The sequence below is a fragment of the Xiphophorus maculatus genome, chromosome 10, assembly GCF_002775205.1.
Source record: "Xiphophorus maculatus strain JP 163 A chromosome 10, X_maculatus-5.0-male, whole genome shotgun sequence".
Taxonomy (NCBI): Eukaryota; Metazoa; Chordata; class Actinopteri; order Cyprinodontiformes; family Poeciliidae; genus Xiphophorus; species Xiphophorus maculatus.
The window spans coordinates 18,519,024-18,542,288 of record NC_036452.1 but is presented as its reverse complement, the minus strand read 5'-3'; the positions used below and the strand labels follow the sequence as shown (position 1 = coordinate 18,542,288).

Sequence of the window (23,265 nt, the reverse complement as noted above, 5' to 3'; positions counted from 1 at the left end):
GGGGCATTGTTTTCCTTCCTGTCCTCCTCTGTCACAAAGTTAGTTAGGTCCAGTTTTGCTAGTCTCTACACTTACAAAAAAAAATATTCTGCATTGTATTTTCCTTTATGTAAGGTTTTTGTTGAGGTATACTGCTATCTGCTCATGCTTATTAGTACAACTAAGCTTGCTATAAAGACATACAGACTTGTAACAGTTTTCGCAGACCATTTGCAGTGTTTTCTTTTTCTGTCAGCACATGGCGAAAAACAGTTACTGTGGAAAACAAGATTTCTCCTACAAACTAAATAACTTGGGTTAAACATTTTTGGGTTTGCCAGGATTTTTGCCCATTCCTCCTGACAGAACTGGAGTATCTGAGACTCTTACTTGAGTACAATTTTTGGGTGCTCTACCCACCTCTGCTCACACACACCGTTTTGGTGGTATGATTCGGATCATAGACTTATTTAGCTTTGTGTTTTTGCATTGTGTCTTTAGCTTTAATGACATAAAGCTAGTTCATTTTTTAAAAAGTTGACATAACGAAGACATTTTGAATAATGTCAACTTTGTATTAAAAGTGTCATGATTTACCGAATGACACTTTATGACAACAGTCATAAATATTCATGAAGACTTACTCATGTTTATGACGGTGTCATGACAGTCTTCTTCACAGCCCGTCAAATAAAGTGTTACCAACATTACCAAGAATTTAATTGGTATTTTAAATGAACGTCGGTAGTTTCAAATGTTTCCTCAGCAGCGTGTATGTGTGGATGAACAGACAGAGGCAGCGGCCCCCATCTTTCCACACTGAACCCCTCAGGGATAAACAGGCAGGAAAAGTAAGCGCTCCCCTGAAACACACTTGATCAGGTTTAATGCAGCCCTCCAATTTTCACCCCAGGTGGCGAGGAGATACCGTCTTTGATTCAAAATCCCGGCTTCATCCAGTCGTGGCTCGGGGAACGCGTAAACATTTAATGAAAATGACTCGGTTTAATCCCGCGACTTTCTCAAAAAGTCTGGTGAATTCCTTTTTACGTCGCAGGCAGGTGATTGAGGCAGAAACAAAGCGTGGCTGATGGAGTAGGATAGGCGCCGAATAGAGGATAGAAGAGGCTTTAATAGGGAGCGGGGTGCAGTTTTGGAGGAACGACGGGTAGTGAGTGGTGGGAGACGGGCGGGGCGACTGTTTAAAAGCTTGCAGACACCCATGCGTGTCGAGACTGCCAATCCGCTGGGAAATCAGTGCCCGGGAAGCCTTCAGACTCCCATGGAAAGATCCCCGTTTCTAAGCACAGTGATCTGACGTTTTGAAAAGTGAGGCGGCCAAAGCACCTGCCACATCCCGAGGTTGGATAAGAGGCTCTGATGAGACAGACAGGGGTAGGAAATGGGTCTCATTTGTTAAATTTTTAGATCTCTCTGCTCTCTTCCTCCTCCTCCTCCCTCTCGTTCTCTCGCAGCCATTCTCTCCAGATTCATCATCATTGAGCTATAACTTTTGCATGTGTCTGGGTATCACTGTAATGAGAACAACCCCCTAGATATTATTGATCTATGTCCTCAATTACCTTCCGACTCTCAATTATTTAATACAGCTCCAGCTTTTTTTCTTCCAGAAGCATGTTCAAAGGGAAGAAGGGTTAATTCGCCCATCCCGCCTCGTCCGCCGCACAGAAACGCTCTCAGCTCTACACGTCTTTGCTGATTTCACTCTACACCACCAGGCAGACACCCCCCCCCAGAGTGTTGCTCCGCAAAGCAGTGCGTTTCTTGACTTGGCCCGTTCTTCGTTAAGGCGACCTGGGGCCTCGTTTGCAAAGGCTGCCTACTGACAAAAAAAAAAAGCAAAAAAATCCAGCTGTATCGATAATGAGCTGACTGTGGGAAACGACTTGGTTACACGACTGTAGTAGCTGGCTTTATTGGCGGCACTCTGAGGGGTATGCTGGGAAACCATTGAAGATGTGAGAACAGCTTGCATGTATGATGAAGCAGTAAGGCATTTACGTGTTTCTGATTTTGTTTATGATAATAAAAGCACTCCTTTGTCTTTACACACGTATAAAAGGGATATCCCATTTTGATATCAATCCCATTGGCAAGCATTAGGACTGTGCCAGAAATTGATATTATTAGTCGGGGATTCACGTTTGCTTCAGTTTTACTCTTTGTTCTCCTGCATTCATTTGTAGGATTTTCCCCAGATGAGCCTGGCGGGCCACCAGGCTTTACTTGTTCCCCCACCAGGCTAAGTGTTGTTTATTTTACGTGATTTTTTTAGATATCTGTATACACCAGTAGCAGTTATAACAAAGATGGGTTAAGCTAGGTTTATAAAATATTTAAAAAATAATGCTATTTAATTATGCATATACAACCTACAGAAAGACTAGTTTTATGCAACCCACTACAGTTTTTTCTTTGACATTTTATTTACTGAATTTTCTGTCAACTTTTTACATTTTTTAACACAAAATATCACAGTGGGGGAAACTCGCCAACGGCCTTAGCAGCCCTACCGTAGGGCTTAGCTAGGTTTTGGGGGGAAACCATGTATGGCAAGTAATCCACGTAAATAGTGGTATATAACATACGAATCAAATTCCGCATATCAAATACAACAATTTGTATTCTATAACTTCTGGAGACTTTTCTTCTCTCTTGCCGACCCCAATTTCAATCATGTGTCGACGAGGCCAATTTGTAACTGTTTATCGCTCCGTCATCTGCACTTCAATTCGCTTTGTTTTGGTTGCGCAAAGAAAACTCGCTTGGTTTCATGCATGCGTGCAGCTTCATTGTGTAGATCTGTTTGTGCGTGCTCATTTTCTGGATTTAACTGTGATTCATTTGGAAATGCCTACAGATTTTAAAGAAATAATAATTATTATTTTTACACACGAGTACCCGCATATTTAAGCCCGGCAATGCTTCTGCAGTGTCTTTCAAGAAAGGATGTTCATTTGCACTCGTTGAGGTCCGAACGGATTTACGCTAAGAGATTTAGCAGGGTCTGTGCAGCGGAAAGCGGGCCGAAGATCACAAAGATATACGGGGTGCAACCCCTGCCAGACGCCCGAGAGCCTAGAGGGGAAAACAGCACTGGAAGTCTAAGGTAATCAGTCAGCATTTATCACGACGCTCAACTTCATGGAAAACCTTTAGCAGGCTAAACACAAACTAAGTGAACTTCTGAAGCGACCGATAAGCAGTCAATCAAAATGCCGCTCAGCAGAGGGGAGACTAAGCATGGGATGCCTTCACAGAGTCTTCGCACGCAAACTGCAGAAAAACAAGTTGGGGCTGTTTGGAGTGCAAATGTCTCTCAGGCATCATTTAAAAACGCACATACTGTATATGGCTCGTTTTCATCTCTTTTTTTTTTTTTGACTACCTTGCAGCTGAATATATCGTGTTGCATCTTAAAGCAGTCCTTTTATGCATTTACACTTTAATATCAGTGCAAAAGTTTCCAAGTGCTCCAAAAAAAAAAAAAAAAGCAGTGACTGGTTTGACAGAATCTGGATGACTTGATGAAGAAATATGTTTACCCAAAAATGTTGAAACTTTATCAACTGAAAGCATTCCAGTGACAAATTCCTTTTTTTTTTTTTTTTTTTAACAACGAACTGTAACATTCACCAAATGTCATCTCTAAGCTCTTTACGAACCAATAGTTTAGAATTCCATTCGGCCCGATTTCAATTCATATCTATTCGTTATTTTTAGTCAAATCAAATCATGAAGTCACTTTCAAATCTTCAAACTAAATAAAAGCATGTCGAGAGGAAAGCCATTGTTGAAAGACAGCCAATCAGAAGTCCTGTTTGGTCAGAAGAGACCAAAGCTGACCTGCGTGCGAAACTCTGACCCTGTAAGAAACGACGCCATGTAGAAGCATGGCGGTGGCAGCATTTTACTGTTTTTCAGCACGGACAGGGAAGATGGCCCTTGCTGTCCATCCATTCATCAGTTTTTCTCCTTATCCTCCCCCTATCCAAACATTATTTTCAACTTCAACCTTCCCATCCACCATCTCTGTCATCTGTGCACCAATCCAGCCTTCCCCCCTCGCCTTCCCATCCAAGGTTTTTCTCCCCCATCCTTCCACCCATCTGGTTCTTTTTTATCTTTCGCCTCACCCTCACAGTCCTTATAACTTTTTCTGTCCTTTTACCCTCTCTTCCATCCAGCCTTCCTTTGTTTTAATCTCTTTTTCTAGAGAAAGGGGATGTGGGGGTGGGGGGCTTCCTCTGCCAGCTTGGGATAACAGTCTTCCGAGACAAAGCCCCCACTCCGGGTATCTCAAGCCTCCAGTCATGACACGTCCCAGATAAGCCTAATCAGAGGACCAACACATCCGTCCATACCTTCGTCACCAATTCCTCCCCCATATTAGCTCACACTTTCCTCCTCGTGAAATCAGCAAACTTAAACAAGCCGCGCCTTTGCTCATACAGAGTAGTAATGTTTTCACGTGGTGGAGGGGCTGCACAAATTTCTTACCAGCATTCAACTGTTTGGATGCTTGTCTGGATTGATGATACAATCTGAGCTACAGGAGAGAAGTACTTAGAAATGATGAAATCTGATGACAGGAAATCAAACCGATAATTAAGATCCTGCGAGACGTTCCGTGTGTGAGCACCAGGAGGCTCTGTGACAAGTCGAGTGCACGTTGATTCCTCACATGGAGTCTTGCCTCAGCGTTTCAGCTTACATGGGCTGCTCTCCCCGAGTAAAGCACATTGTTTTTGCTCACAATAATCGAGTGAAAATGTTGTCACTGCTGCTCAGGCAACGCAGCGTGCATCCAATGCACACTGCCCAAGGCGGGTTGAGCTTGGTTCCGTAGATGACTGGCGCCCTCTAGCAGTCGTATCTATGCACAGTTAAGCAGCAGGATTTGGCAGCCTTTCCCTAACCCCCCCCCCCAACCTTCCCTCTCAAATACACTGTAGATCATTACAAGCTGTCACTCTTCAAGATAAACTCACGGGTTCAGTTTCGGATTTGTCCTCTAGCCACTGACTGAGATTTCATCTCTCTCTCTCTGAGCTGACGGGCACCATGATCACCCACCGCTTCATTCCTATTTCTTTGTAATTTTCTGCAGCAGATGCCCTGCATATGGGGAAGAAATCACTTTGGGCCATGAAGGACTTTACTGAAGGAAATCCATGTAATCTGCTACGTCTTTCAGTTAATCAGGAGACTTAATAAGTCATGAAATCGTTCATAGTGTGACTGGGTTGCAGATTTAATGAGCACTCTGCCTAGATGAACAGCCGAGGTGTCTGGGTTGCTGGGGAAACTCTCGTGTGCCTTTCAGAATGGTAAGGGGGAAGAGGATGCCTTCGAGGACCGTTGGAAATTTAAAAGTTGCACATTGACTGAGTGGCAAATGAGTCAGAAAAGGAGTCAGATTCTTCCAGGGGAAGAGGAATCTAAATTTGCCACGCTTTATATGATTTGGACAGTTTCTTCACTGGCAGTGGTATTTTTTCTATGGGCAGTTGCCCAGGGCACCCTTAGAAGAAGGGGTGTAATTTGCGCATTTACCCTGCTACACAATTTAGATCATTTGATCAATTTATCCTTACTGTTTCAGCTGAATTTGTGATTTTTCTTTTAAAAATACATTATTTGTATTAGAATTTTTATAGGAACCATTCAAACATTTGTTATATTCTTAGTAACCCCAGAGATATAATTCACACACACATATAGTCCAAGTTTGCCTGGGTTTCAGTAACACACACGTATTTGTATGTGAATAAACGTGCGATTTAATCATTTAGGTCAGGAACAAATGACCAAACAGATCAACCTTAAGAAAACAGACAAAAGAAGAAGGAATATGAAACCACACACACAGAGGCTCTCGGACAAATACAATAGAAACCAGTTACATTTCCACACACCATCAATTTTCTTTAATCTTATTCACCAGGGTCATACATATCTTATATTAATTTTCTTCGTCTACGAGTTTTGCATCATGAACAAATAAATAAATACAATTTCCAAGGGAAAAGTGCCTACATTAACATTTGTCTAATCCAAAATTTGACACCATCAACTGTCTGTTCCTTTCCAAAAGAGTGCAATAGATTTTTTTGGCATGCAAGAGACACACATCTATCAAAATACGCTCGTTCTGGCCGTATCTATGACCGCCGGGATATAGTCCCAAGATAAATAGAGCAGGATCCATTAAAACATCTTTTGAAATGAATTTGTGAATTTGTATTTATTTTATAAATAAATAAATGCATATTGTTCCTGACAATATGGGGACAATGCATAGTAATAAACATGAATACGTCATGTAAATATGGTAGATTTAGACAAAAAAAAAAAGGCTCATTTTCATCTAGCTGGTTGATGGAGGGGATTAAAAAGAATTGCAATCAACACAAATGACCTATTCTTATTCTGCTTATCAACCCAGAACAGGAACATTTAGTTTATATACTTTAGATCAACATTTCGCTTTTCCTTGTTTTTTTCTCTCCCTTTTTGCTCTTTCCTTTGACTTATTGTTTCGTTTGTGTTTCCTAATAATGAATGTAAAGCACTTTGAATTACCTTGTTGCTGGAGATGTACTATATAAATAACATTACCTTACCTACCTTTTGACAGATTCAATGTATAGCTAGAAGCAGTGTAATATACAGTAAACATTTACAATAAAAATAAAAACAAGTCACATCCGTAAGAGGAAAAAAAAAGCATTTAAAAACATTAGTTCATTTAAATGTTGATATGTTGATGCCTGGCTGGTCGATAAACGTACAAAAGATATGTTTGAGAACTGGGATTGCAAACTTTGACTAAACTGTATCGGGTTCTTTAGTATCACTATTGTTTTTGTAGCCACAAAACACAAAATTCTGTCTGAATATTCAGCCATAGTCCCACGACAGAATTAGTGAAATTCATTTCAATTTGATGATTTCCTGGCGGTTTTTAAACACAGTCAAAAAAAAAATTAAGGCTTTGGCAAAGCTATTCAAATGTTTAAACACCGGTTGGTCCTGCTACCATCATCAACGTTTTTCACCATCAGTGCACCTTCAGGTATAGTTTTGTATAGTTTTTTATATACAGTATATATGTAGCAACGCCTCACATACATCCAGACAATATGGTGAAGATACGTAGCTTTTAGCTGGGCACAGTTACTGACAGTGTTCTTGTTGCTGTGCTGGACGATTGCCAGTCAGTTGTCCGCGAAGTCCATTAAACCAAAATTTGAGCCTTTTAGAGTCAACACAGACCTGAGGAGATAGAAACCACGTCTACTGAGCGAAAGGAGGTAAAATATTTACCGGCCAGTCTCGGACACGTTTAAGGATCAGTAAATTATATTTTGCTTATTCTACCTTCAGGGCAAGAGTATAAAATAACCAAAAGGCCTGAGGTGTTATAAATTCCTGATATCATGTATAAATGCTTTGTGGACGAAAGCAGCATTTTAAACCGTCGCACTGGGAAATCAATGGCTAAAGTAGTGAGCACAATCCTTTTATCTGTCGATTATTTGGATGAAAAGTCCAAATTAGGGAGCTGCCACATCTGGCCAAAGGCAAAGTGAGCGTAACAACCGCCTCAATGAGACCAACGTACACAGGAACGGTTTTCAAATGTGCAACGTTGTACAAAATATGGTAAACCCAGGACAAATTATGCAATGTTTTGGTCCATCCATGATCCAATCATCCTGTTCCACAGCATAAAGATTTTTTTTTAAATTTTTTTTTTTGCAGCCGGGATCTGGTGATTGATCTTAACTAATATTTATGACAGTCTATATATTTTGACATTTCTTCTAAGGAAGTCGTGACGCTTACAGTTCATCACGACTTTGTGTGTTCTCACAGCACAGCTCAAATTGCGTTCTGGAGGATTTTTTTTTCTCTCTACATTGTGGTTTTACTTTGATTGACCTAAGTTGTAGATTTTGAAAAAGAAAAAAGATCATCAAATGCAGTCCAGGTTACTTTAAAAAAAAAAAAAATGTAACCGGCCCTTTAATCTTGAATCACATGACTTCGGCTTCATGTTGTGGAAAATAAAAAGACTGGAAATACCAAAAAGCAATACAGAAATAAGTGACAACTTTATTTTTGTCAATGCTTTTGCCCCAGAGAAGATGACACCCATGGCAAAGAGCCCTATGGCTGTTTAAAAAAAGAATACCATTGCCATGACTATTAGTAAGGTTAATGACTGCTATTCATTTTTCTTGCGGGAATAAAACAAACAAACAAAAAAACAATCATTGCCCAAGGCTCTCCGACTCTCTCATACGTGTAATTATTGAGATGAACTGATCTGCAAGTGGGTACCAAATTCAATTTTGCTTATGACCTTATTCAATCTGGAGTGATCAAAATAAAATGCGGTGCGGTTTCTTGCCTCTTACGTGACCTGCGTGTAAATGTCTTTCAAGGCTCAGAGCGCGATAGTCATATCGTTGCGTTTGAGGTCGCATGGAGACAAACGTTGTTGATACAGGTAACCGAGGTGTGGCCAGGCGCACAGGTGGAAAGGGGGAAAAAAAAGAAAAAAAAAGCCAGCTCATCATCTGGCAGCCGTTATTTCTCTTCCTTGTCCTGCACTGCAGCGCTGTGCTCCGGTTATGGCCCCGAGTGGCGTGGGGAAGTGCTCGCTGTTCTTCTTCCTCGCCCTGGCGTTCGACGCCGGCGGCCTGGTGGTGCTCCTCGTCGGCATTTTCGGCAACCTGACCGCAGACGGCCGCTTCTACGGGGACTTCCTCATCTACACGGGCTCCGTCATCATCTTTTTCAGCCTGATGTGGTGGGTGTTGTGGTACACGGGGAACGTGCACCTGTACGCGCCGGTACACAGGAGGGACTCTCTGGACGCCAGCCTCACGCAGTGGGCCAGGAAGTTGTCCGAGAGGTTCTCCAAGGGCGGCGGCGGCGGCAAGAAGCCCCTGGAAGCGGCGGAGGATGAGGAGGAGATGAAGAAAAAGAAGATGGGTGGAGAGGTGGTGGAGGCGAAGGGGACCGCGCTCATCTCTGCGCCGCCTCGGATTGCATGGGAGTCCGGCGGCGGCGGTCAGGATAACGGGGGCTTTGACGGATGGAGCGAGTGCGCGTCTCCGGCTGATAAAAACGCGGAGCTGGGGGTCCTGACGGTGGCGGAGGCGGTTCTGCAGGCGGGAGACACTAAAGCAGAGAGGCTCCTCTGACACAACATGGTGCGTATTTGGCTCACCAATAAGGCCGTGAGGACCTGTGAAGGTCTGGGCCGAACGGTTCCAACTAGGAGTGCATCGATTGTAGTTTTCTGGCCGATTACCGAAATAAACAAACAATTAAAAAGTCTGACCTGCCGATTAGCAATTTAGCGATACCAATTTTTTTTTTCCATTAAATGATGCTAAATATAGCAAGAAAGCCCACTGACTACAACTTTTACCAATTCTTCTTTGCAAAATACCTCAATTTCGGAAATTTGATGGCAGTCCTCTATAAACAGTCATTCTAAACGTTTGCTGCTGATTCTCCGTTGGATTTGGGTTTGAACTTTGACTGAGCACATGACTGAGCTTTGATCTCAGACATAAAGGCAGGGCATGGTGTGCACGTAGTCCTCACGCCCCCCTGCCCTGCATGTTTTAAATGTTTCCCTTCTGCCACACACCTGAGCTGTTGGTTTGTGCTTCTCCTTCAAAGTTCCCTGCTTTAAACTTCCCCACGGCTCTGCCCCTGCTGTTTATCTTCATCTCTATGATGCTTTTTGTTTTAGCTAATGTTCTCTAGCAAACCTTATGAGGTTTTCACAGAACAACTGGATTTCTTTAGAATAAATTAGTCATTACTGTTTACTAACTGAGTAACTTCTGGAAGCAATTGGTGTTTTTTTGTTGTTTTTTTTTTTGGATAACGTTTGGAAAGCTATGTATATTTTTTTTCTTTCCACTTCCTTTGCAGCTATATACTGCTTTGCGTTAGTCGGTCACATAAAATTCCAATGAAAGACACTGAAAGAAAGTCGTGTTTGACAAAGTGTGAATGTTCAAGGGGTGTGAATACCTTTGCAAGGTGGTAAATAATCCTTGTTAGAGGCCTGCCGTTGTGAGTTTTTCAGCTACATCTAACTGGCCTTTTATTTATTTTTTTTTCTTTCGTCACCGCTGCCATCCTCGTCCTCTCACAGGTTGTCATGGCAGCCCTCCTCAGGCTCGCCCCGGTCTTAATAAGGGAAATATCTCACATTATTGGCAGGGTTTAGATGAAACTCATAGTGAAGCTGGTCCAGAGAGGTAATCACCCACCCACCCACCCATAGGTACACGCACCTCTCCCACCCCCCATCAGCCCTCCAAGGGGGCTTCCCAGCTCTATGCTCATGAATATCTGTAATAATCTTTTTTTTCTCTCTCTTCCTTTTGCACCCCCTCCACTCGAGTGGAGAGATCTTCAGTGACCCATGGCAGTTTTTAATTAATGAGCCTGACCGTTTGTGCTCACCTTCACACTTCAGCAGTATTTTAGCCGTCAGTTTGCTTGTAAGTGGCTGGCCAGTCAGACACCCTCTGGGCATAAAGGCACAATTGCATTTTAATGGAACTCTGCAGCGCTTATTGATCCGGCGGAATGGAGTGCGGTGGGTACGGCGATTGGGTTTTAGCCGCGGCTGAGCCGCCGAAGAACTGCGGGGATCTTATCTTATTCTGCTTAATGCTCCCTGATGCCATCCCACCAGCTATAAATGGGTGTGGCCTTTTTTCTTTTTTTTTTTAAAGTTACAAAGGGAAAAAAATGCCGATCCACAAAATAACAGTGCCTCGCATTTGGGATCTGCCGAAAGTGCCGTTCATTAAATCCAGACATCATCCAGATGGTGACGCCGTTACTCTGTACGCTCTGATCACAATGTTTCAGTAAAGTGGAGGAATAACCTGTGAGTGTATCATTATCCGGAATGAAATGATTCCTATGCTGATGTTGGGTATTATGACACAGAGTCAGGAAGAAGCCATTAATCCAAACGCTACATAAAAAGCCAGATTAGTTTGCACTCCATTGGCCTCCATTTTTGTAGTTTTTATTTTTTAAAACTATAAGTAAAAAACAATGTATGTCACGATAGAGGCGCTATCAATATCAGTAGATGATACATTTGAGTCAGTAATTTCACTGACTGCACAGCATTCTGGGAGACGTAGGTAAAGTAAAGGCTTCAGTCGCTCAACTTCTCATGGCTAGCTAAGTAACTTTGGTGGCATCGAGTAACTCGCTCCCTCTTTGGTTACCTAGCAGCAACCTTGTTGAGTAGCTTGGGCAGCAGCAGTTTCATGTTTCACCACCATGCCGCGCAACTGCTTAAAAATAAACAACAACTGCGAGAAGTGAAAACTGTGGCTAAAGCAGGACAGGTCACTTCACTAGTTTGATAGTATCTCAGATATTTAAAACTACAACAGCAGTGAGAAACATGGGGGGGAGGGGAAACAGGGTAAGATCTTTACAGCTTATAATTGAAGTTTTTCTTTTGTTTGTTTTTTTGGGGACAGCACCTTTCAAGTCTTGTTTACTCATCACAATCCAAGGCCATCCTGTTTATTTGTTTTTAAGGGTGTCGAGTTTGAAACAGAGATCAAACTTTCAGATTTGTGCTGCAGACGGCTACTTCCTCCCATTAGGTCGCGTGTTATCGCAGAGTATATCAGTGCACACTTCTTTTCATAACCCAGGTCCCCGCCTTAGGAAAACACTGCTAATGTAGCATCGACTTACCTTTTTTTTTTTTTTTTTCTGAATGAGAACGTATCAGACGTTTGGCAAAGCTGGTTAATCAGCATGTGCAATTTATCATTGCTTAACACAGAGAGAGGGATGGGTCAGGATTAGATGCCGATTGCTTCATGCTTGCATGTTCACATGTTCTGAGCTGCCTGTGCGGTGGTGTGAAATTACTCAATGTTTCTGGGAAGCCGTGCCGTACCATGTTGACTCCTTCACCTGTTCTGGAGATGCGACCATCAAGACCGTCTGAAAGAAAGATTTTAAAATGATATATATAGTTTTCTTTGATATTCATCTCGAGATCTGAAAATCAAACTAGAACAGCGTTATGCTAAGTAAAAAAAAAAAAAGTGATATTGCATTATTATTAATAAATATTGTGATTAGGATGGTGGTTGTGATTAGCCCACGTATTTCTCCGTCTTGCTTTTAGTATTTTCAAATTGTTATGGTTAAACCTAAATGTTGACACAGTTGAGAACAGGGCGGCACATGCAAATGTCCAAATATTAAACCAAAACTGCTTATTTTTTTGTAAATCGAAAGCCTCATTTGATAATGCAAAGTATTTGTCAATCACTCAAAATTAAGGATTAAGATTGTCTTTCTTTTTTTTTAGAAATAAAGGCTGCAGAGATGTTGAGAATGTGTAATGTAACACTGCTTACCCATGAAGATATCCAAAATTAAAACCTACATCTAAAATGTGCAAAATATTTCAAATCTGTGCAGTTCTCACATTGGTATACAGCTGAAACCAAAGGCTTACATACAGTGAATAGAAAGACACGAGTAGACATTAATAAATGTCTGACATGTTTTCTCTCATTATTATTGTGGCATTCAGTAAATAGAAAAAAAATGCAACTCTAGTTGACCTAAAATAAGAGACATTTCAAATGATTTCACCTGTAGTTAGTTTTCTCCTGACCTGTTTGGTCACTAAAGCTGTTTCTTTTTTCTTTTTTTCCCCGCCCGTGTGATAGAGCGTGTAGCCAAAATTAAACACGCGAAGAGACGCCACCGCAAAGCTGTTCTCAAACGACGTCTGTTATGGCTACCAATAGTCTGAAAATTTTCATGAATTTGCGTACAGATTATCTTTGAAAACCAGTCGCGTAGCACACAACCTTTAGCTTATCTAGATTCAGACCTTCAACTTGTGCCGAGAAGTCATAACCTGTTACCGTAACTCTTTGTTTTTAGCACGTTAATTATTTTGTGTTGGTACCAAATTTTTGCATCAAAAGTAACTCTTTACTATGTTTTTCTTTGTTTTTGTTACCTTTGCAGATGCTGTGGCCGGTGCTCCTGGACATGAGCTACTTCCTGTTTTTGTTTGGGGTTTTTTCCTTCTCCCCTGAGATTTCAACAGACTTTAACATTTAAACTTGTGAGCGAAAGTCACGTTTGTGAGAACATCTTGCTTGGTGTAAAGCTCTCAAAAATAAGAAAAGCTGAAGGGAAAACATTTCATTTTTATGTTTCTTGTGTCACTATATGTATATTTTTGTCTAAATTATTTTTGGGAATAAAGTGCAAAGACATTTAAATGTGGCTGTGTGACTCTGAGCAGTGGATGCTGTCTGCTTTAGTGAAAGAGACTACGTTGCAAAGGTAATCCCTAACAAAGTGTCACCTTTTTGACGTCTATAAGTACAAACAAATGTTTGGGATTTAACACACATGGATAATTTCTTTCTACTTTATCCAAAATGGCTGAGCTACAGCTGGGTCTGTAAGGGAAGGGAAGCAAATTCGTCGACGGAGCCAGAATATCTCTTATCTTTAAGGGAACGTATTTCTCTGGTGCCAGCGGGTGGTTTAAAAAAAAAAAAAAATGAAGATGTAGAGATAGAAGGAATGTGACCTGAATGTTTTAAGCTCTTTCCGTGTCATCTGTCACGCCGCTCACTCCTCGTGAGGTGCCATGCGAAGCATGGAAAGAATGAAACTAACTTTCACAAGTTGCCGCTCTCGGATCGGCCGCTGCGTAGGGTTTTTCTTCGTTGCTGTCCTCCTCGATGCGGTCGGCCTCGTCATCTTCATCACTGGGATCGCCTCGCCCGTCGGCTACTGGGACTTTCTTGTCCTTTCTGGGCCGCTAATCTTGTTCCTCAGCCTGGCGTTTTGGATTTTGTGGCACATCGGAAACGTAGAGGTGCCGACCGAGGAGCTGACTCAACTTTGAGGCTCCTCGCCAGCAACCGTTGACCACCTTTCGCTGGATGAGGAAGCCAAATCAGCTGCAGGTTCAAAGCTTCTGCTGTGAAATAAACGAATGTGGAGAAAGTAATGTTTGTTAAAAGTTTTGTTGCTTTCCTTTGTTCGGTTTCAGGTGCTTTTTGTGCTTGGAGTCTGTCTCGAAGGACAAACTTATGGAGCCGTAATCTGAAAAAGACGTCTGACTGTTGAGAAGGAAAAGTTCTGAAGATCGCTTCAGACCAAGAAAGGTGCAATCATTAAGACTCTTTTGTATTTTGACAAATAGGCCTGAATGATGTTTACTCCGACTTGCCCCCAGAAAAGCCAAGATGAAAAGGAACACACAACAATAGCAAATTGCAGTAGTTATTTTTAATTAGCATTATTTTTGAGTCATTTTGTTCCCAACTAATATTATGTTATAGCCATTTGGGATTCTTTTGTGCTCGTATTCCGTCTTTTGGGGCCTTTTTAAATTCACATTGTCCCTGTTTGATTCATGCTTTAGCTTTTTATCTCAAACTTGCGTTCTTTGTAAGCATTTCCTTTGTTTGGGGTCTTGTGCATAGTTTTTTGTTAAAATTCCACCCCTAAGCTGCGCTTTTGTATCTCTATTGCTACGCCGAGGCTCTTTGCTGTCCTTTTGTGATGAACACATTTCACAAATTGTCCTGATTACTGTAATGTTGCTTTTGTGCAAGTATTTGAGGCGTTTCTCAAATCTAAATGTGAGCGGTCAAATAAGTTTTTGATTCCTACACTACTTCTGTTTTGTTTTCTCATTCAGTCTGACCATATTTCTCCTAAAATGTTTTGTTTTAAAAAAAATGACTTCATCTAGCGCTGAATTTCCTTCTTTGAGCCGTATGGCTTTTTGAAGTTGCATTGTTTCAAGTGGAAACATAATAAAAGCAATTCAGATTAGCGTATTAGTTTGCTACACTTGGCACTTTTTCTTTTTTTTTAAAACATGGACAACGTTTTGGATTGTCAAAAGATGTACACCAAACTCAACTATGAGCTTTATTGAAATGAAGAACCCAAACAAATAATTATAGCGATACATAACGTCAAAATGATGTTGTGTAGATTTAAAGGTCCATTTCCACCAGCTTGTGCATAGCGTCACGGTTTCTAGGTTACAGGACAAACTCCGGGGTAAGGGCAGGGAATAAAGCTGGAGGATTAGACCGTCAAATTTCACAGCCGCTCACTTCTGGTCTTTGCGGTTGACGAAGAACCTGACCTACCTTTGTAGTCCTTGTGGACGAAGCACTACGTGGTGTTTCATCGACCACGAAGCCTACATCAGATAGGTCCTTTGAGGGACACAGCCCCTCGATTTGGACACACCCTATCTGTTAGAAAAAGTATGTAATGTAAAATAAAATAATAATAATCAGTTTATCAAATCAAGGATGCTATTACACCTTTTCACTTTTCTCTCATGTATCATTGTGTTCTGTGTAAATAAACGTCTAATCCAATGAATTTTGATGCTTCAGTCCTAAGATGATAGAAATGTTCTATAATCGTGTTCCAACACTGACTAGCTGATAGCTTACCATCCTAGCTGAAAACATCCTCTTGATAACTCGTTCTCTACTAAAGGGACTTACTACTCTCATCTCCGCTACATAGCGCCCCCTCACCCCTGTCAAATAAGTCCTTCCTTTGTTTCTCCTTCCTGCTTGTTGGCAACACGTGGTCATTTATCATGTCTGTTTTACCGACTTTGTACTTAAGGCTGTTGTTCCCGGTCAGTCTCTGTGGTGATTTTAGAGCTGTGAAATCTGAGTATTGGTCGCGCAAACCGTTCAAAAGGAACCAGTCAAACTGGGTCCTTTAGTTACAGACCACCGAGCAGCGTCGTTTCATGGGAATGGTGTGTGAAAAAGAGAATATGGAAACTGATTTTTTTTTTTTTTTTTTTTAATGGCGGAATCAAACTTTGTGGGTTTGTTTATTGAGCTACTCGTGTGCTCAGGTGTTATCTTTATCTCAGGATCTCAGGTATGTCGTACAACTTGTTTTTCACCAGTCCGAACACACACACACACCCTATTTACAGGGCGACTGATATCTGAGCTCAGCGCCACAATAATCCCCTGATCGTCCCTTGTTTGGCACAAGAGTGAAGATACAATAGCTAACTAACAGGAAGACTCAGGAGAAAATATAGATGGGTTTATTATTAACTTGAATTTTATGTTCGAGTTAACAATTTTGTGTAATTGCTTTTAGTTCCAAGTCTTTACCATAAACCTTCAATACTCGGATCTCTTTTGAGAAACATTTGGGTTTCAAAGAACAGGCATTTATCCTCGCACAAATGAGTGTTTGGGAATGTGTCAACACTGCATTACTAATTCAGAACCTCACCCGGTAAAGCGGTTCGAGAACGGGTTCCTTTGAACCGGTCGTCATGAGACTCCAGAAGGCGTCACAATCCCCACAGCCGGCCCGTCTCTAGGTGTTCAGGTTCAGCCTCACACCCTTCCTTCCGTCTCTCTGTCACACCGCCGTGGCCGACTCGCGCGGAGGAAACACGCCTACGCCTGGCCCTGGCTGAACATGACACTGTCTAGTGACAAAGGCGGCAGAGATTAGGTTCCGCGATGGCAGTCGGTGTAGTGTTGAGACTCTTGTCACGGCTGCCAGCGCTTCACACTGGAGCAACAGCACCGTGGTGGCATGTGATGTGACGGAGGTTCAACTGTCGAGGCTGGTGGAGCAACGCTAAAGTGTGTTAAAAGTTTGGAAATCAATCTTTCAGTCTGATGCTGAGAAAGACATTTTGGAAGAAGTGAATCTGTCCTTTTTTATTGAGCCATCTGCATAGTGTGTTCAAAGGAGATTTATGTATCTTTCTCAGTATTAGAAATGTACTTAAAACTGAATGTATTTGTTCTTTTTGCTTGGTATGAATATCAACTTATCTACAAGCTACTAACCAAATCGGAAATAAAGTCTATAAAAGAAATTTTATCCAATATTATTAGACTGGTTAAGAATGTAAAAGTTGTCAGCCTCTCTCAAGACTAAAGAAACAGGTTCTATGTGGGCTAGGTCTAAGTTCTAATGTGAACTTTAGAGAGAAGTTGGGTTCATTTCAGAGCTACACTGAACCATCAACACCAGAACTGCTAAAAGAGTGCCTTACTTTGGTCTGGTTTGCTGCTGTTGTTTCACCTCCCTCATAAAATCAACTCCGGACTCTGAATTTTTGTTTTAGTTTTAGAGCACGTAATATTTAAATATTATGTTAGCGATCAAATCAATGCAGTCCCTCCAGTTTCTTGAGAACTATCATGGAAATGAAAGCAAAATCAACAACTCCTCCCATTTTTTTTTTGCTATTAATTGGGAGTTCATTACAGATTTTTCTAAAATTGTCAAGAACTTTCTTCTTTGTACTAAACAGCTGCCTCAGACTTAATGGATGTCAGGTTATAGTCCACAATCTACACAGAGAGTAATAAAAAGTCGCATTTACTGTCATCAATAAGCACAAAAATTGCAAATGTTTCCCAGTTAGTGCCACAAACATTTTGATTTATTTATTTTTATTGCCTAAAATCACAAAAAGAATCACAAAATCTAGGAGGGGTTGGAAAGATGTTCAATAATAATATTTAATTTTAAGAATTCATTGGTAGTTTGTGAACAGGTTTTATCAACACATTCTGGCACAACCGGCCCTTTAAGAGCACTCACGATCTGCATTTGGCCCAAAGCAGAAATGAGTTTGAACCTCCTGCTTTAGAGAGTGGACTGTTGGGTCACTGCTGGACAAACAGCTGGTTAATTTGTCCTGGATGTCTCTCTGAAATGGGTTTGTTTTAGCACCACGCTTTGGATGTTTTTATGATTTCCCAACTTTGGATTACCATAAACTACACTGTTGGTTGCTGGGGGTGGGGGGGGGTTAAGTTTTTTTTTTTTTTTTAAAGAACATAATTTATCAATGGTTCAAACCAAATCTCAAAAGGGTGATTTCTCATTTCTGAATTGGTCAGGCAAAATGTTCTTCTTGGTGCATTGTCATGTGACGTTACGTTTGCGTCACTAAACCCAACTCCTCCAAAACTGAAGTTGTGATGGTAACAAATTAATTCCCAGCTAACACACGAAACACAGGAGAACGTGACGTCAGCTTAAACCGAACACTAGTTCCCACCGTACTTTCGCCTCTCCGTGTTTTCGTTTTGAGGTCCCTTTCTAGCGTCTGGGAGGTGCGCGCGGCAGGCGTGATACAGCGCAGGAGCACACAAACACACACCTCCAGCACACCATTAAACTGTCCGGGCGAGGCAGGAACCTGCGACTGCATTGTCTCGTCACGGTTCGTGGTTTTAATGCAAGCTTTTAAAGTCCAAATATAGGCAACAATGTTCTAGGGAGAAAATCCAATTACGTGTCCAGGATCAACCTTTTTTTTTTTTTTTTTTTTTTTTTTAAACAATTGTATTCTTTAATAAATATTAGGTGGCAGTAATTTATTTCCTAATTACGGCTCAGTAAATGTACTCGGTAAAGCTTGATATGGATGTCCCATTTCCTTCGCACGTTCCAAATTAATTACGGAACTGTTCAGCCGCACTTCCTGGAAATTAACTTCCCAGTTAAGGATCTAATTTATCCCCGAGTTTTTCCTTTTCACTGAGCGGACGCCGGTTCCTCAGTGCGGTAATGAGGTGCTACCTCGCTTAAAAGCTTTTCATTAGGCCGGTTTCCATGGAGACCTGCTGTTTTTAGAGACAGGCCTCCCTGGCGAGCAGAAGTGGAAAGCAGCCGAGGCGGAGATGATTCTGTGGCACAAATGCAGAACCGGCTGGGATAGGAACTTTGTGACACGAGGCAGAACAAAAATGCTTGTTGAAGTCAGCAGTTCAACGGGCTTATTAGCATTTACTAGTTTTCCAGGTAAAGCTACCTTACGTTTCATTTTAGTGTGATATAACTGGGATGAATGTTGATTTTATTTTTTTTATGTTTCCTGGTTATTTTTCATAAATAGATCAATTTGAGCCCTGTTGCAAAGTAGCAGCAAGGAGGTTATGAGTAATGAGACAACGGGTGGATAGGTGGATCACATTAAATTTTTGGACTTCTTGCCTTTATAATTTGATTAATAACTCACGGAACACTGCATATGTAAGGCTGGTAAATCCTCACACATTGCATGCGTGTATATGTGTGAATCGGTACACTTGTTCACCTCTTCAAATGTGCACTAGCTGGTGGCCGAATTACCAGCAGCGAACCCACAGAGACCCCCCATACATACCGAGTAAAACCAGCAGAGGGCAGCACTCGACCATCGTTTCAACACCGGCTTTCTCATCGGTATTCTCAAAAGTAAAGACCTTGGTATCACTTGGCTATTTAACACAAAATGGTTTATTGATGCTTGCAGTCTTTAAGGAAGACGTATCTGTTATGTAAAAAGAGTCAACTGGTCAATGGTTTCAGTATACAGGTAGGAAATGGTTTGTTTAAAAGACGAAATGGCCACATATGGGTAAAAAAAAAAAAAAAGTTAAGGAAGACGTTGGAGGGGCGAATTGTCCCTAAGCCGCAACTCTTTGACAATAACGATAAAAGGAATAATCCAGCAATCCATGCAACTTGGAAGTTTGGATCTAGGAATAACGCAACACTCAACTTCACTTTTGTCTAGCAAGGTGGAAGACCAGACCACTACACGAGAAATTAGAGCCAATCATTTATTCCGGTGCAGTCCAGCACTAAAGGAAGACGTTCAACAATGAAATAATAAACACTCGGGAGTGCAAATAAGATTTTAAATGTCCAGCAGTCCTATGGGATTTTGAGGTACGTGTTAAGTAGTTGTCAGTGTGTACGCATGTTGCATTGCTCATCATTTTGTTGCTAAACATGCTGCAACTATGTTCAAATACATTTTTAACCCATGGGAATAATTGGACGCATCCCACATGGGCTAAGGAGAAAAAGAACCAGACTGTTGCGCAGTGGTCTAAACTCCTCTTTTCAAATGTAAAGTTTGTATTTCATTTGGAAATCAAAAACACAGAGTCTTTGGAGGAAGAGTGGGGAGATCCAGAACCCATGTTGCTTGAAATCCAGTGTGAAGTTTTCACATTCAGTGATGATTTGGAGGCCATATCATCCACTGCTGAGAAGTTTTATGGGTATTCTGATTTCATTTTCCAGCATAACCTGCCAAGTCATTGCCAAACAGTAGCAAACGCTGACTCATGGTGTTACCAGCAAACTGGCCCGATGTAAACCGCATAGAAAATCTATGAGATGTTGTCCAGAGGAAGATGAAAGACACCAAACCCAATGCAAACGGTGTGAAGGCCGTTGTCAAAGCAACATGGGCTTCCTTTACACCTCAGCAGTGCCACAGCGTGCTTGTTTCCAAGTCACGCCGCATTGATGCAGTAATAAATCACGCAAAAGGAGCCACACGCAAGTATTGACTGGATAGAAGTGAAAATACTTTTCAGAAACTATCCTTTAAAAAAAAAAAGTATTTATGTAACACTGAAATTTTGTTAAACACTAAATTTTGAGTTTTCATTTTCTGCAATCATCAAAATTACAAGAAATAAATGCTTGACCTACGTAGCTGTGTAACGAATTTATGTCATATATCAGCCCCACTTTGTGAAACGAGTGACAGAAAATATTCACGACATCCTCATTTTCGGAGCTGTACTCTGACGTCCTTGGACGAAGCAGGCATTGCGTCATTTAGAGAACACGCGCGGCACAGAGCCGTGACGGTGCGCGCGCGGCTTTCTTCCGAGTAGCCCGTTCACTTAAATATTAAAGCCGTGTCTAAGAACATGGTGTACTGTCTGAGAAGGAGAATGGTTAGAGGGGGGCTCTGACAGAGGCGGCGCGGCTCCATGGAGCTCTCAAGCCTCTCCGTAGTCATCTCTACACGGCCTACATCCACTGGCGCTGTGCTCGCAGCGTGGTGCCTCGTAGCTTTTCTACTAGAAATAAACAAAGAAACCCGCCAATTCCTGGACGGAAGTGGGGGAACCGAACTTTGGGCTGCAGCCAATAGGCGTACATGGCTAACGAATGGAAATAAAAACGTTTTTTAACATGGGGGAAAAAAAAAAAAAAATCTTTACACTGCAAAATATTTTATGACGCTTGGACTTTTAAAGCCACCTGGCGCAACATAAAAACACCCCAAAGGTGGGTACATTGAGAACAGACATTAATAACCAAGCACTTCGTTTAATGAGACTTAGTGAACGCTCTACATCAAACAATGCAAACTTGAGCTCTTATTGGCTTGCCAACTTGACTTTTCTAATCAGCGCCTTCGCCATAACTCTTTGAACCTTTTCACATTTTGCCCTGTCTTTAAAAACGGCAAAGTGTGATAGGCCAACGAAACATAGCACATAATTGTCAGATGCAAGGTCGAGGATGCATGGTTTGAAATGTGTAGTTTTCGTTAAATCTTCATTTCTACGGGTATAACTCGTTGAGACGCAGGGACTCATTAAACAAGGTGTAGTCTGTACAGGTCATGCAACAAATTAACTTAAAGTAAATCAGAAAATGAAATAAAATGGTTGGATGGTTGCCATGGGAGATTAAAGGATTTCTCCTGAAAGAATCAGGGGCGATACTCCAGGTATGTTTTTGACCAGAAAATAAGATTATGACATGATGTAAAGCTCAAAAAATAGATTTTTACATAGCATTGCTCCTTTAACACAAATGAACTTAAATGGCATCCCATTCTTCTCCATACGATTTAACATGATGTCGGCCCACCCATTGCAGTTACACACCTATAGGTCTTTTTGGGAGTCTCTCCATGAAGTTAAGGGTGTGTTAGTCCTGTTTTTATCTTTTGTAGACTTTTGTTCACAGTTTTTTTTTCTTGTAGAGGTATTGCATGTTTGGACAGTTATTCCCTCCGGATGCTGTGCAGCTGGAAGGATTTTTGCTCTTTAGTTAGCTGTTACGACGCATAGCAACAACCGGGAGAAGCTGACTGACGTCCCCAAAGCTCAAATAATACTCCAAATACAACCCCCAAATCCCAGAGAATAAACAGTGGGCAAGGATTATATCCTCAACTCCAGCATCTCTCTGCCCAGCTTTCTAACCATATGACCAGACAAAGAAAGAAGGGAAAGTAGATGAGGTAGACTGCAAATACTTGCCAACAACTGGTAGAGTTATCTAGGACATGTTACTGCAGAATATCATCACTGCTGCCTATTGATATTGAGCGGACAACCCCAAACTGTTCTGTCAAAGTTGTGATAACGGAATGGTCCAAAATGTCTTGGTATGCTGCAGATTTCCTTTCAGTGGAACGGCGAAGCCAAAGACAACTGCTAGCAAAACATTCCCACACCATAATCATCTCTGCACAAAACTACAGTTGACACAGTGCAGTCAGGCCAGCGCTGTTGTCCTGGAAACTGCCAGACAGGACACGTTAAAAAGGCTCATCCGTTGGACTGTCAGACAGCTTGGCATGATTTGTACACTTCCTGGTTTAAGTGGTGAATGAGTGTGCTTAGCAACTGGAAATCCCTTCTATGGCGCCCTCTACACACTGTTCTTGCGTTGATCTGCAGGCGACTTGAATGCTGGAGGTCTGCAATGAACTTTGCAGAAAGTTGGCAACCTGCACACCACGTCCCTTAGCAACCTCTGACACTGCTTTGCGATTGTACCTAGCCAACTGCATGGTGTCTGAGTTATGGTCAGTTTCATTCACTCACTTTGTTGCAATACCCCTAAGACATATCACAACTAGGCTTATTGCACAGGTGGCATCCTCTTACAGAATTCATAGAGCTCCTAAGGAATCCCAATCTTTTGGAAATATTTGTGGAAGCATTCTGCATGCCTTGATGCTGGGACTGTTGTCATGGGAGTGACTGAAACTTGTCAATTCAATGATTTGCATGTTTGACTAAATACTATTCGTTATTGACTGTTTGCTTAAATTCCTTCAGTTCGGTTAAGTTGCTCCGCTTCATGTCCAGATGTATTTTGTTTCAAATAAGGGAAGCATAACAGGAAAATACCATTTGTTGAACATAGAGAAGCAATTGTTGCTGCTTATCAATCTAGGAAGGGTTATAAATCCACTTTCAAACAATTTAATGTATCCATCACTCCCCAGAGAGAAACAAATATTCACAAATGAAACACATTTTTGAGCTTCATGGGAGTGGCTGCAACAGCTAAAAATACAAAATCTCAGAGGAAACCACTGCCTTTGTTAGCAATTTATAT

General features: G+C 41.5%; 1 protein-coding gene across 2 annotated transcripts; it reads left to right on the top strand.

Moving 5' to 3' along the window:
• The first annotated feature begins 5,795 nt into the window (after positions 1–5,795).
• LOC111609821 (transmembrane protein 238-like) lies at positions 5,796–14,915 on the top strand. Of its 2 annotated transcripts, XR_002753352.1 has the most exons (3): positions 5,796–9,227; positions 13,075–14,033; positions 14,120–14,915. XR_002753352.1 is itself a non-coding variant. In XM_023340419.1 (2 exons), the coding sequence occupies exon 1, from the start codon at positions 8,643–8,645 to the stop codon at positions 9,216–9,218; it is 576 nt and encodes a 191-aa protein (XP_023196187.1). In that variant the 5' UTR covers positions 5,796–8,642; the 3' UTR covers positions 9,219–9,227; positions 13,075–14,915. The 2 variants fall into 2 exon arrangements, 1 of the variants encoding a protein (XP_023196187.1); XM_023340419.1 differs by having other exon boundaries at positions 13,075–14,915.
• Positions 14,916–23,265: the final 8,350 nt, after the last annotated feature.

What these genes read in the sequence shown, in the direction of transcription:
- LOC111609821 (XM_023340419.1), top strand. Translation starts at nt 8,643, where the DNA reads ATGGCCCCGAGTGGCGTGGGGAAGTGCTCGCTGTTCTTCTTCCTCGCC.